The sequence below is a fragment of the Paramisgurnus dabryanus genome, chromosome 20, assembly GCF_030506205.2.
Source record: "Paramisgurnus dabryanus chromosome 20, PD_genome_1.1, whole genome shotgun sequence".
Lineage (NCBI taxonomy): Eukaryota > Metazoa > Chordata > Actinopteri > Cypriniformes > Cobitidae > Paramisgurnus > Paramisgurnus dabryanus.
This window is the reverse complement of record NC_133356.1, coordinates 1,860,893-1,876,298: the sequence shown is the minus strand read 5'-3', so window position 1 is coordinate 1,876,298 and position 15,406 is coordinate 1,860,893. Positions and strand designations below refer to the sequence as shown.

The window sequence follows — 15,406 nt, the reverse complement described above, 5'->3', positions numbered from 1 at the left end:
CTAACAACAATCAAATCTGTTATTGCACGTAATGATGACTAGTTTGTGATTAATACATGCCTTAACACATAAATTTAACTCTTAGTTCATTATGATTCATGTATTATTATTATAAATTGTAACCAAATAATTTAACTAGGGGAAGTAAATTTAATTACATTTTCTTGCATGATTTACTGTAATGGGAGGATTTTCTGCTAAAATAATTATTTTAAAATATTAAAGATGGGATCATGCTTTCTACAAAAGAAAGAGGCTGATACAATTCTGTCATGCCAGACTAGTCCAGCAAGTAGTTATGACTAAACACAAAGCAAAACCATTGTAAATGAAGAAAGTGTACAATTACCAGCACCACTGCGGCAGCAGGTCCCACGAATGCATAGAGAAGACCGCCTTCCAAAGATAGCCAACAGCTGCAAACACACAAATATCAGCAAATCTTGCATAAAAATTTAACATCCGGCATCAATTTAATGGAGCATGGTGGTACATCGTCATATCGTCCTTGAACGCCTAGGGATTTGGGGCCATATGCCACGGTTCTACATGAGAGACTTTCAGTGTGAAACAACAACTCTGAAGAGATCTTAAAGTAATGTTTATATCCAGGTATTCTCAAGAGTAAATTTGGGTGGACTGCAAGTCTCCTGGGTCTTACGGTTTCACTGTGCTTCTTGCTAGCGGTTTAATTGGGAGGGTTGTAATGTGCTGTGGTGGAAAGTTTCTCATTCCTGATTTTAAGAACATGAATAAAATAATTACTTACTATTGGGGCGTCCCATATCCTTTCGCTTTTGTGAATCCCATTGAGATGGCGACTACCAGGGCAGGCAATCCTTCAAAAACACAAGAATGACTAAAAGTCAAATACTGGGTAATTTTTCAGGGCTGGAGATATTTATGGGACATGTTAAAAACTTGATTGCATCTTACATCAAGTGTTCCTTCTGGCATAATTTAAAAAAAAATATATATTTAAAAACTATTAAAACATAAACAATATATTTATTGGTTTTGCTAGGGCTGGGACGGTTGTAATTACCACCGCACCACCGAGGTGGTGGACTGCGACCCGCGGTCGGGAAGTGCGCCCTGCGGTTGTGTGCACGTCACAAACTATGAAAAATATAAAGTACAATCTCGCCCAGTGAGATGTCTTCAGGTTTGTGTTAACGCAAACAGCCAGCAGACTCTGAGTTAATGCGCTATTTGCAAGGGAAGTCAACTGATATCAGCTGCATACGTCACATCATCAAGACTGTCTTATAGCATTAACAATTATAAAGTGACTATTATTCTTTGTTAATCACACATTGTTGTAATATGCTTATGACTTGCAAATGTCTGAAAATAATAAACCAGTCTTGATGACATATACAGCCTGCATATGCGTCCTCCGGAGGCTGTAGCCTTCACATTGAGAAACGGCCGTTCTCTCTTGGTCCCTCAAAGTATCAATCTGCGCTATCATTACATTACATCACATCAGAACGCGTTTTCAGCGCGGCTTGAAACATTATAACCCCAAAAAGGCTTCTCACTTGTTGTTTTATTTGTTGAAGTGCTACAATAAACACGGAGATAGGTGCAGATCCCTTGGGTGCTCCGGGGCTCGGCTAGAGCAGCCACCGAAATGGCAAAGCACATACGCACAGTTGTTTCACATTTACTTCACATGTCGCGTCTAAAACCACACGGCAAACATGACCGCGCCACTTTCCTCCTCTTCAAAGTGCGTAGGTGCTTCAGAGCGTCTTCGTTGTTAAGTAACCTAAGCATTGCTTGATGCTGTGACGAGCACCCACCGACGGAGAAAGAATTTGGCGCCTATGAACACGCAGGTTTGTTAAAAACTGTATATCTTGTTTACATTTTTATATTTCAAAATATATGTATGCATTATGTATAAGACCTATATCCATCAATGTGCACGTGCACATACGGGCATGCACCCCCCCCACACACACACACAATCTATAACCACCGTCACAGCCCTAGGTTTAGCCTATTGTTTAGTAATAATAACACAATCTCCTCAATACAATGCATGATTTGAGGGAATCATGTCATGTCAGTAAAAAGTTAGTTTAATTATTTGAATTATTGATTTGTTTATATCAACTTAAAATGCAATAGTAACAGCAAGCACCATTTATTACACAGTCAGAAAAAAATGGTAAACAAATTGTCTCAAGCTGTCCCTGGGTCAGTACCCTTTAAAGCTCCCATAACATTCACTGTTTCTGTTCATCTCATGTTAATCTTGAGTAACTTTAGTTAGAAGTATTTAGTTTTATCATATTTTATAATAGACAGATCAGCTCTACCAACTGTTTCCGGAAAAGCACAAAATCCCAGAGGTGTCCAGCGGGAGGAGTGAGTTACGAGCAAGAAACACACACAAAACAGTATCCCATTATTTCCGGATAACTTATGATTCACTACATGTTCGCCATCAAAGCACAGACATTTGATGCAGTTTTACGTACCGCCTGCGACTCATGACCTAGTTGGGACCGCCCCATTTCAACAAACTCCAGCGTTACTCCACTGCAACCTTTGATAAACAAACTACATCCATTGTTTCTATAATGCTGGCTGGCTTGGAAAGCTGAACAAGTCTTTCTTCTCCTTACATCCCAAACCCCACTTCTTCTTCTTTCATTCCATTGTTGGGTCTTGCTATAAAACAAAGCTGTCAGGTGCAGTGATGTCTGTGACTTCTACTCGAAGGAAAAATGCTAATGAGCGTCCTCATTCGCTTGATGTATGGCCGTGCTTTTCCAGGGGAAGTGCCCATAAAAGGAATATGGGGTCACTGATACGTAACGGGTACCCATGTTTGAAAAAACTTTCCAAAACTTGTAGGAACGAGGAGGCATGAGTTTGGCCCAGAAATACTTTGTCACACGCTCAAATGATTTTTTGACACTTTGCATTTGTTTGGCATGAGGATTACGACTCTTTAACTGTGTTAATAAGTCAGAATGCATGAAATAATATAGGGGTGGTTGGATTCTCCAAATCCTCGATTCGATTACATTTTCATTTCTTAGGTCACAATTCAATTCAGTTCTCGGTTTTTACCTTTTTTAAACTGCGGAGATCAGCCGCTTTAGTTTTATCATTGAAAGGCTAAAAATAGCGATGTACACCATGTGCTCGCGCCAGAAGTCAGAAAAGACGTAAAATATTGTGTGCATTAACACTCTTTACACTACAAACGCTTGGCAAGCTGACCGGACGTGACATGGGGGCATGGCAACATCAACGATTTAATTTTTTTATTTCGAAGTTCGAGGTTGTGACTTAATTTCGATCGATTTCGATTTAAAATTGAAATTGTGACACACTTAATGAAATAGCATTAAACCCCCCCTTTAAAAAGCTCCTAATGTGTACCATTCAGGTACAGATATGTAAACATTTGGTGCCAATATGCACTCTTAAATGCAAATATGTACTTTTAAAAGGTACCGCCCCAGGGACAGCTAGGGACCATTTTTCTGACAGTGTAGAGAAGAAATATGGGAACGAACAGCACATTTTTAAGACATCAGACGTCAGAATTGTTCAACTTCTAAAGGAGCCAATAAGAATCCCTTGTGTTTTACACTAAAACAACTGTGTGAAATATGCAATTATCACAACTGCTTTAAATAGAAAGGCTGATATCAAGTTTTAGGTAATGAATGCATACACTGAAGAATCCACTTCAAGCTAGTACCTGTGCTTTGAAACATGATAGCTGGTTTATAACTTTATCAAGCTGGTAGACAACCATAAACCAGGCGGCTAACATGTTTTAAAATACATTTACGATCTAAAGTATATTGTCTTTCTAATCCTCTTTCTAATTTAGTGGTATTTTCTGGTGTCCAGCAGGACTGTGGTTATGAAAGGGCTCTTTCTGTTCTTGCCACTATCCCGTGATGTGAATATTAACACCATCCCTCTCACGCTGGTGGCTAAATTTATTGATGCAATCAGCTTGTCTGAGCAACCAGCTAGACAGCGGTCCCCCCTCCTCTTGCTGAGTTTAACCGAAGCTCCGCCCCTTCTCCACCCAGCACATTTATATTCTACCAATCAGAAATCACACCGCAGTGCACGCAGCACCAATGTTCCTGAAATGGATGTGAACAGGATTAATGAATTTGACCTGGAAACTATTCATGATGATATGAACACAACCTTAGAGACGCACACTATGATGTATAGTCAGCTGAACAAACACAAGCAGTGTCACTTTGGTAAACTATAGTATGCGAGATAAAGACAACCATGAGGTTAGATCTTATGTGTCTGTGAAATCCAGATGTCTCATAATCAAACAATGACATTTACAGCATCAAAGCTTGATTTTTAATTTAAATCTCAGTCAATATTGCAGATATCAAGATCATATTTTCACAAAATGATCTTTACATTATGTAAGATGATTTTTATGACTTTAGCTGAGTTTTAAAAGCTTGCGAGGAGCACTGCACATCCAAAAAAATAAAAAAATAAAATGTTAGGGTACAGGTGCTGTGCAACAAATAATCAACGACAAATCAACAGAAGAAGCCACACTGTGTGCAGAGATTTTTCACAGACATGGTCACAAATGTGTCAACCTTTCCAGAAAAAAATGTACAACATCCTTTTAAGTGTCATCCTGTTTTCCTTTATATGAGCGGCAGATAACATGAGACAATATATAATCTAAGAAATCAACAGCTGATTTCAGAACAGTATTTTTAGATATACTTTATATAATGGATATGGTCCCACATTGCTCTGCCATTATATGCTAGACGTAGATGAGGTGTAATGATCCAGAAGGTGTCCAGCAATTTATTCTTTTTGTCTCCTCATTCTCACTGCTTAGCAACAGTTGTTATGGAAATCCAATCATGAAGTGATAGTAAAGCAGAAGCAACAAGTTCATTAGATAGCAAACGTCGAGATTCTCAGTACAAGCTTGCGATCAAATAACGTGCACATCGTTATAAATCTTGTTTAATAAAGACATCCACATTAAAGAAATACTATAAGACTTTGAACATCACACAGCTACGTATCATTTTCAATAATTGTACCAAGGATATTTATTCAAATACTCCATATCTGTATTTGTCTATCTTCGTCTGTCTTGTCTTTTCTCTAACACACAGCAAAACACTGCAATGATGGAAAAAGAGAGTCTTGTTTGTTGCTAGGTAACTGGAGGGATGAGTGTTAGCTCTTCTGTAATCAATTTGATGTGTGTGTAAAGTGGCCCTGTATAAGCAGCCCCGGGGAGGTATGGAACATACTAGATATTATTTAAAAATAAGAAAAGCTAACTCACAGCATCCATATTAAAGAAGTAAATAGCAACTTGATTGAGGAGCAGAAATTGGCTTAAGAGGAGAGAGAGAGAGATGTTTAGATAAAGACACTCACCCCATCCCAGGCAGAGGAAGCGTTTCCGGATGAGCCTGGTCCGAACTTTTCCCGTCACTGCCATGTAGGACTGCCAAGCCTCCGTCAAAACCCAGCAGAAGGACGCCAAGAAAAAGAAGTGCAGAAATGCAGTTGTCATCGTGCATACGCCCTGTCAATTTAACAGAGAGAGGAAGAGATAAAACTAAGGTCAAGGTCTTGAAAGGAGTGAAAAGGATTAGACTAAATGGAGGTCTTTGGACTGGCTGAAAGGTGGATTGAATATCATTGAAAGCATTGGCTGGGCCAGGGATTGCATTAAATGTTCTTAAATTCACTTATAAAATCAGATGAAATGTGAACGGAGAGGAGGTGGAACCAGATTATAAAAGATAATGAGGTACACAAAATGGATCCCCCTCAGAGATGCAAGCCATCACTCGTCTGCCACACAGACCATCATCCCTCGCTTCTGTTTCCAAATCCAAAAAATCTCACAAACATGACAACATATGTGTTCCTGGACACTCACGACACTGTGTCACCAATTGCAAGGAATCACAAGACCCCCAAATGACATGGTGTTTTGTTTCTCGTAGCAATGTGATGTCACACTGATTAAGCCCCGCCCATGGCCGCTGACTGACAGTCCTGTATTACCATAGTCTCTGCCCTCAGACAGTTGTACACTGACCAGTATTTTCTTTGCGCTTTTCAGAGAAATCAGATCTATTTTAACTAGAAGTGCTTACTGTCTCTCTTGTTAAGAGAGTGAGGAGCAGAAGCTCATTTGCATTTAAAGGTACACACAAAAACAGCACTTTTATCCTCCCATCCATATAGGGTCATTTTGGACATGCTATAATAAATAATTTGTTGGGTATTATGAGCTGAAACTTCACAGACACATTCTGGACACATCTGAGACTTATATCACATCTTGTTAAAATGGGCATAATACTGTTTGTGCTCTTTAAGTTAACTTGGCCCTCCTCCTCTGCATCCATTTCACTCTGAAACAGCAGCATACTGCAAAATAATGGGTAATGTCATACATACATATGCACTTCACACTATTTCAATAAAAATATTAATGAGGCAACAGCAAAATGTTTTGTTTTTAATATTGGTTATATCTAGTATGTATATTTATTATACAGTAGAATAAAATCATTGTCTGTGGTGTCTGTTGCCACAGCTGTGGTCAAAATGAATGGAAACAGCATGTACCCAATCCCAAAAATGTGATGTTAGACATGACTCCAGGACCAACAAGGTTGTTGTAATATCATGGTAGAACAGGACTGGAGCTCGATGAAATATCCACCCGCCGTCCAGAGAGTCTGCACCACAGAATAAATCTACAGGGAGAACACGGGCTCTGATTCCAAGGCAGTGATGAAGCCATGATGTTCAGTGGCTGGAGCCAGGAAGGAACGTAATGAAGCCCCCCCATCCACCTGCTGCCAGCCCACCTGGTGCAGCCAAGACGAATGGCGTGAAAATGGATCTCTGCTGGCAGTATGAGATGAGGTCCACCTGATGCTGCTGAGCTTCCTCAAGCTGCCCTGTAAACCATCTACCATGGACATAACGTCCTGGAGATTAGGGGCTGCACGATTAATCGAAAAAAGAAATGCGATCTAAATTCATACATAAATGCGATCTTCTTACTAAATGATCGCGATTCACTTGCATGTACAGTATTTCCCTGTATTTGGCTGCTGCATTCACGTGTTCACGTATTTACTTAACAACAATCCAAGATGCTATATCAGTCACACTCACAATGTAAAACCAATCCCTTTTCATTCACCAATAATCATTTCTCTCCTCTCTTCATCATTTTCGGCGTTCCGCTGTCACTCATGTAACATGTAACAAGGTGGCAGACCTACACGTAGTCGGTTTACTATGTGGATTTGGAACGGCAATTTTCACACAAAAGAGAGAAAAAATGAGTGCCACTGTGGAAAATCCTGGTGGCTACTGTGAAAGTGACAATGCAACAATATTTGTTCCAAAAAAAGTCAAGGAAAATCTCTGTATCACTGTCACAAGTTCCCCATTATTTCCTACGTAAAGCCTCAAAATGTTGATTGCTTAGAGATTTAAAGGTGTTAGTGTTTTCAAGTTTAGGTTGGTTAGATGACGTGTACAAAAAGCACCGGCACTTTTTATTTTTATTATTTTTGTTTATTAATAAACTCTTTTAACGCCATTGCTGAGTTATCTCATCAATTAAGACAAAACGCTTCCCTGCAAATGACGCTTTCCTGACGAGTTTTTACTGAAATCCATAATTTCACTATAATCCACTAGGTGGTGCTCTTACCCAACTTATAAAACATGGAAGTATTAACTAATTCAAAAACAGAGAAAACTCAGTGTATGTTTTATCATCGCATTGAATCTGATCTCTAACAAAAGTCATTAAAAAAAAAAAATCAATTATCTCAGCTTTTTGCTCAAAATGTGGTATTTTTGAATCTGCTTTGTTTGTTTGTTTGAAAGCAGAAGGTATGTTGTTTCATTTGATATATTTGTATGTTTATATATCTATAGAAGAAAATTATCCTGGAATGCATTTTGGGAAACTTTTGTGAAAATCACAAAAAATGCTGGTGGCCAACTTTTGGCGGGGAATGAGTTAATGTTAAGATCCTATTGTTTATGTTTAACAGCTTACAGATTTTAAGTTACTCATCTTAAGGGGTCTTATATAAGAAAAAGAGGCTTTTAAGACTGTTACTTTTAAGTCCAATACTTTATTATAACTGAAAGTATTGCGTAGCACATTTTAATTGAGTGCAATAAATGTTTCGTGTGAGAGAATCGTGATCTCATTTCCCATGGAGAAAAATCGTGATTTATATTTTAGCAAGAATCGTGCAGCCCTACTGTAGATTAAGTTTCAAGTTCACTGTCTTAGCCAAATTTTCTCCAGGTTTCATAAATCAGGACAAATGTTCCCCTCTGCAGTCGTCAGCCAAAGCCTGACTTTATAAACTCCAAGGACATTATGGCCCATTTTGAAAACATCTCCTTTCGGGGACTTCACTGTCACTGCCTTTGCTTGTTTATCACATGACGAAGCCTAAACAACAATTAGTTACTTTTTAAACGCTTTCATTCTGGTATCAGGGTGTTTCTGTGACATACCTGCACCCCTTTACATATAACATGGATTCCTCTTCTATTGAAGTTTATTCAATACAAACTTAATTATATATTGCATTTCACAATTCTGTGTTGTAGTATACCAGTTTTTCAGCAAATACAGAGTAGTACGAGCAAATATGAAGGACAATGAATGAAATATTTAGGATATGTTATTATTACAAAAGTACATCAGAAGTACTCTGTATAAACTTTAGCAGTATAAATTGACATCAATGTTACAAACTTATACGCAAATATTTTTTTAAATATGCACTAAGGTCAGATATGTCATACATTTCTAGTCACACCTACACGAACATCTTTCTATTTATACCCTACTGCTAAAAAATGATACAGCTGGAGTTTGTCCTAGCACATTTTTGAGAGGCGAAAACAACAACAAACCAAAAAATATATTTAGCTTGATGTGCTGAAAATGTTTTTTCCTCTCAAGTGTTGGATGTGTTTTGTTGCATTTTCTGCCCTACTTCTCCAACACTTAGGTATAGGATCAGTGAAAAAATCAGGGAGTTTTACAAGGCACCCATGCGCATTCCCACACCAAATCTTCCAACCTGAGTGGGAATTTGTATCTTTAAGTACCAAATGTACTATATCTGTATGCGTGTGGGTTTGCCTGAAGAGACGGGCAGCAGAGGAAGTGATGGGGGTGGCACACGGCCTCAACTGATATCCTGAGTGCACGCTGCCCTTTACAAAGGCAAATTGCCGGGAGATATTGAGCCCACTGTGTCTGTATCCATGGCAACAGAGGAAGTTCAGGAGAACAGTAAAGTACAGCACGGCTGACATAAAGGAAGGCATGTGTTTGTGTGCATGTATGTACAAGGGATGATGTTTGATGCTAAGAGTTTAAATCAACATATAACTATGATTCATATATAAGAAACGTGAGGCCGGGAAGGGTTCAGAACATTACCTACAAGGTCATTGAGTTCATTTCCATACATACACAATGGCTCTCTGGTGTAACACTAACTTACTTTAATGACCTTCCTAACATAGCTTGACATTAAAAGAAATATTAAAGGATTACACATTTTCATAAAAAATCCTGATCGTTTACTTCCCCCCACGTCATCTTAGATGTTTATGTCTTTCTTTGTTCAGTTGAGAAGAAATTCAGTTGATTTTTTTCAGATTTTTCACTATATAGTCGACTTAAGTGGACCTCAACAGTTTCAATGCAGCTTCAAAGGCCTCGAACCGAGGCATAAGGGTCTTATTTAGCAAAAACATAAAAATAAATAACTTCCCGTCTTGCACTATTCGTGTGACGTGCCAGCGTGATCTTATATTTTACGCAATCACATGGAAAGGTCACACATGACGTATGCGAAACTACCACTCAAGTGTTTACAAGTGTGGAGAAAGAGGAGCGTTTCTACGTTGTTGTATGTGAAATGATGCCAATAAGTGTCTTTGTGTCAGTTTATTGTTTAAAATGGTCGGCAAATGTGCATTTCACATATATAACATGTGACCTTTCCAAGTAATTCCGTAAAACGTAAGGCCACACTGGCGCATGACATGGCTAGTGCAAGACATGTGGTTTAAATGTACAATTTTTATTAAATTTTTTGCAAAAATGACGATGGTTTCGCTAGATAAGACCTTTATGCCTCAGTTAGGATTGTTTAAAGCCATTTGAAGCTGCATCGAAACTGCAATTTTAAACTGCATTGAAACTGCAAACCGTTGATGTTCACAAAAATCCACGACATGGAGAAAAATCCTGGAGTGTTTTCTTCAAAAAACATTTATTTTCCATTGAACAAAGAAAGACATAAGGGTGATTCTCGCAAAATTAGACTTATAAGGTTTCATGAAACATTTTGATTAAAGAAGTAAATGCAAAGTATTAAAATAAGAAGCATACAGTTGCAAACATATCTTCATGTACTATTTTGCACATGATTTCAAATGACATCATACAAACCATTTTTGTTGTTTTTTTCCACATTTAAAGGTATAGCGGAAGATTTTCCCGAATTATTTAAAAGAACCGCCCCTCAATATTTTTTAAAAAATGCTCCCGAGAGGGAACGCCTGTTAAACGCGTACACGAGACAGAGAGAGAGCGTGCAGGAGCTCAGTTCTTCTCTTCGCTCTGTTTACAAGTTTCTGTCGGCATGTTTACCGTGTCTGTGCAGTTCGTGACTTGTGCCAGGGCTAGCATCACTAATCATAGCTTACATCAACTTTTACCAGCAGTGATTTTAAATGGATTTCTCCAAATAGCATGACAAAATGTACCTTTCCAATAGAAACTTCGCGTGGGAAGCCCAACCTGTCCTTTTAGCTCACGCCAGCGTGTGAAATAGTCTCCCATAAACATCTGGTCTTGTTTCTTTATTTATAGTCCTTTCTCTTCTTGTCATACAATTCGTAGACACTTTTTCTCTTGCGACCCTCAGACATTTTGAAAAAAACACAGTGAGAACGCGACCTTCAATGAATGGTTGAAACCGTAGCACAACACACATACACGTGAAAGTGCGCATGTGCAGAAAGCGAACGTAGAGGCGAGCACGTGCGACGGTTATACGTCAACATATAATCAGAATAATTGACATCTGGGATGACCAATAACAGTGGTGATCCACCCGGAAAACGAAAATCTTCCGCTATACCTTTAAGGGGAAATTTTTCATTAACGCAATGTGTCCATGACTGGATTCTTTGACATGGAAATATTTATAATTAAAAAATATAAAAAATAAAAAGCTTCAGTGCATTTTATACTATAAACATTTACAGTAAAAAAATATGTGGTATTTGAGGATCACTGGTAAGAGACAATAATAAGGAATATAAATGTGTTCAAGGCCAATTTTTTTCATCCTCCGCAACAATTTTCAATCATTGTTTAAGCCCTCAATGAACTAACATTTAAAAAAAAAAATTAAGCGACATAATTGATTGTGACACTCAAGATGGCTACCAGGTAAGCAGTTCTTATTTTTTCTCTCCAGATAAAAGTTGAAATTTTGTTTGTCATAGTACCTAGACAACTTTTTAGTTCTCATTACTGAAACATGACATTGTAAATGTATATATTAAATGTAATACCATGTTGCGTAATGATAATTTTTGATAATGATAATCTAAAAAATGTAAATAATTCTATAGGAAATAAATCCTCTATAAATAATGGTTATAGTAAGTTCAGACCTTTATCTTTCATGTGCAAAATAAACAAAATTGGCTTCAAGGGCTTTAAAAAAAAAAAAAAACTGATGCTGGATACCTACTAAGTCTGGATTTTGTGAGAATCACCCATAAAAATATTGAATGACATGGGGGTGAGTAAATTAGATTTTTTTTTATAAAAGTGGAGTAATCTTTTAAGCTAAATATGTAATATGCTGCAAATTATGGAAAATATAAAACACGGTAAACAACTGATGTCTAATGAGTTTCATTTATAACTGTTTTCATTTGTGAAACTGCATGTTGAACCATCAGGGAACCATGTGCCCATTATGTTGATCGAATACCCATCGACTTCACCAGAATGTAATTAACTAATACATTAATGTAATGAAATGAGAGGAACTCACAAATGAAAAACAGAATAATAACAGATATCTAGAAGCATGATGTGCGGTAGGTAGTGGTATACTGTTTATGATCTGCTTCACAGAAACGTTTGAAGCCTGACAGGAAATTAAATAACCAGTTACATATTTCAACCCAGTATAATGAAACCTATGCATACCTATAGTCACGTTTTTCCGCCCTTTTACATGAACGCATAACGTATTTCTGTTTACATATCATTGTCAGGTATTTGTTACTCAACTAGTTTGTTCTATTTTCTTACCATTGTCGCTTTGGTTTAGGGTTAAATTTACATAAAATGACATCCTTACCCAAACCCAACTCTAACCCTAATGCCAGGCGACAATGGTTTAAAATCAGAAAATATAAAAATAAATCATGAAAAAAAGGTATAAACCAATACTTAAAGTGACATCCTAACACAAACACCAAATCTAACCCTAAACCGAAGCGACAATGGTTTGAAAATAGTACAAAATAGTTGAGTAACAAATATGTGACAATGACACGTTAACAGAAATATGTTATACGTTCACGTAAAAAGGCGGAAAAACATGTCAGTGTCACGGAAAAGTCCCATAGTGAGATCATCTTTTCGTCCCTCAAACTAAAGACAACACTGTCTCGCTCAAAGTCAAGCCCACAAATCCTTTCATGTGAGGAAAAGCATGCAATGCACATGTTACTGTGATAATAATAATAATTAAAACTACAATTCATAATGTTTCAGTTTAAGAAAGCAATTGGTCCAAGGTACATTAAACCTTTTTGATACTCAAGAATGGAAATATGTTTACTTCATTATGTCATATCACTCACACGACAAACACTGGAAAAAGATGTGCCGCATTATTCCTAAAGACGTGACGCTGGAAAAATATTTCCAGACGCAGTGTCATAAGTTTGTCAGTGCAGTAGGTCAGTTTGCCCATTAAGCTGTCATTAATTATTTATCATTCAGCTGTTTAAACACCAGACAAGACTGACTCATTTTACCCCAGAGCAAAGTTGTAGATATAACAAATTAGAGCATGTCGAGCTGAAAGCTATCTCTACAGACCATCAAAGCAGCTTATGTGTCTAAAACATTCAAATCCTTGACTTTAGGAAATAATTTGATCTGTGAGTCATTCATCTTATCAACACTGAATCCTTTCATTTGAGAACAGATTGATATTATGTCTGAAGATGCATACATACATAATACATCAATATCACACGATCAAAACTCACATATCAGTATTGCTGTGATTCAACCACAGGCATGAGGACATAGTTTTGTTTAATTTAGTATGAAAGAACCCAAATGCATCAAGATTTTATGTGGCCACACTGGAACAAATTATGTGAATAAAATAGACAGATTGGATAGATTTCTCTTTTCTACTCAAAGCATAATCACTATGGAATTTCCATTTCAAGTTCCTGTCCACAGTTTGAATGCTCACTGGTTAAAGATACCAAGCCCTGAGCAATCACAAAGTGAGAAAAAACAACATTTCAATCTTCAAAAATACTGCTCCACGCTTCAGGCAAACCCGAGAGCATAGTGACAACAGTAAAGCATCACAATGCTGTTCATCTACATATCAGCATGCTTGCAACACCACTTGACCAATCAAATTAGAGGACTGGAACTAATTGCATAATGAAGTTTGGAGGACTGACTCAGCTCAACTCTATTGCCTGAGTGTCACAAAAAGCATTTCGACAATAGCTGGGTTTCCATTCAAATGTGAAGTGAACGTTTCTTCAGAATTTGCACAAAAAAAGCAAATTAGGTGCGTTTCCATTAAGCTGTTTGAGTGAATGACGTGGTATTGGTAACCAACAGTACAATGCATGCTTAGAAAATGGACACTTCATTTAGATACGATTGGGAAAGTTATTCATTTACTAGCAGTGCAGCTTGTCATTGCCAAACTGAATGCTGTGCACAGAAGAAGAAATGCAGAGTTTACTACTTCAGAATTAATTCGGCAAATGCGTTTCCATCTCCAATTATTCGCATTTACTCTTTATCACATAAGTCAAAAACCACCTCAAGCAATCATAAAAACCTTTTTTTAGGGCTGTGCAAAAATATTGATACAGCTAAGTATCATGATTTTTTTTCACAATAGTGTATCGGTATTTCAATCTCTACTATTGATATTTAAAAAAAAATCCCTCTGTGTGCGTCAAACACGACGTCCTCCGTCACTGCTCTTGTTGTTGTTGTCCAGTTGTCTATGCGCCCATTCGGCCAATGTCTCAGAAGTTAGCCGGAGTGAGAAAATGGCATAAAATTTAAAAACACCTACGGCTTTCAAAGCCGAAGCGTGGAAGCACTTTGGCTTTAAAAAAAGTTTTTTTTTATTTCAGCTCTAGTTTTTAAAAGTATTGCAATTTATCGCAGCATGCAGCGCATTGTACCGTATCGTGATTCATCGCATCATGGCCCATGTATCGTGACACACATCGTACCGTGAGGCCCTTGCCAATACGCCAGCCCTACTTTTTTGCGAATTAAGGGATTTAAATAAAAAATGTTGCGTTTTCATCGCTCATTTCTTATGTGATACTTCAAAATGTTCATGAAATCAATGTGATGGAAACCTAGCTAATGACATCTGTACACGTGACAAATAAACTTGAAACCTGAAAATTAACACTGTAACACTACTGATTTAGGTTAGTTGGTATTCTTGCATTTAATTTGGTGATGCTAGTGGAGCAGAATTCATACATTACAGATTAAATATACAAATAGATAACAGGATCGATTAACCAACAACACAAGCTTACAGACATGCATCTAATGCTATTACATATTTTGGACATAAGGGTCCATGAATCATGATGAACTAATACCTCAATTAATTCTTACTTACATATAAACTAAGGCATATACTGAACATAAACTAATAAAGAGTCATCATCATTACTACAACATGACTCATCATGACTCAACACATGAATTCATTCTTAATAAATACATAACTAAAACTAAAAGTCATTTTGAATGTAATGATGACTCTTCATTAGTTTATGATTAGTGCATGCATTAACTCAGCATTAGTTTGTGTTTAAGTAAAAATACATTTATGTCTTATAGTTCATTATGATTCATTGAATCATAAGTGTAATCCATATATTTGTATCCTGTCTATATGTAGACTTTCCATCACTGCTAAGAGTGGATGTTTTTAGTGTCAGGACATTGTAAATGTTGAAATTGTTAGCAGTGAATGATAATAAAACTGGC

At 37.3% G+C, this 15,406-nt stretch overlaps 1 protein-coding gene across 4 annotated transcripts in view; it reads right to left on the bottom strand.

Moving 5' to 3' along the window:
* Positions 1-15,406, bottom strand: part of adgrb3 (adhesion G protein-coupled receptor B3) — a 208,129-nt gene that overhangs the window by 18,196 nt on the left and 174,527 nt on the right. For all 4 annotated transcript variants that reach the window (XM_065296013.2, XM_065296012.1, XM_065296014.1 and 1 more), the window contains 3 exons: positions 5,434-5,584; positions 770-839; positions 350-416 (listed from right to left, as the gene is read on the bottom strand). In XM_065296013.2, the coding sequence (XP_065152085.1) occupies positions 350-416; positions 770-839; positions 5,434-5,584 (288 nt within the window). The remainder of the gene's footprint in view (positions 1-349; positions 417-769; positions 840-5,433; positions 5,585-15,406) is intronic.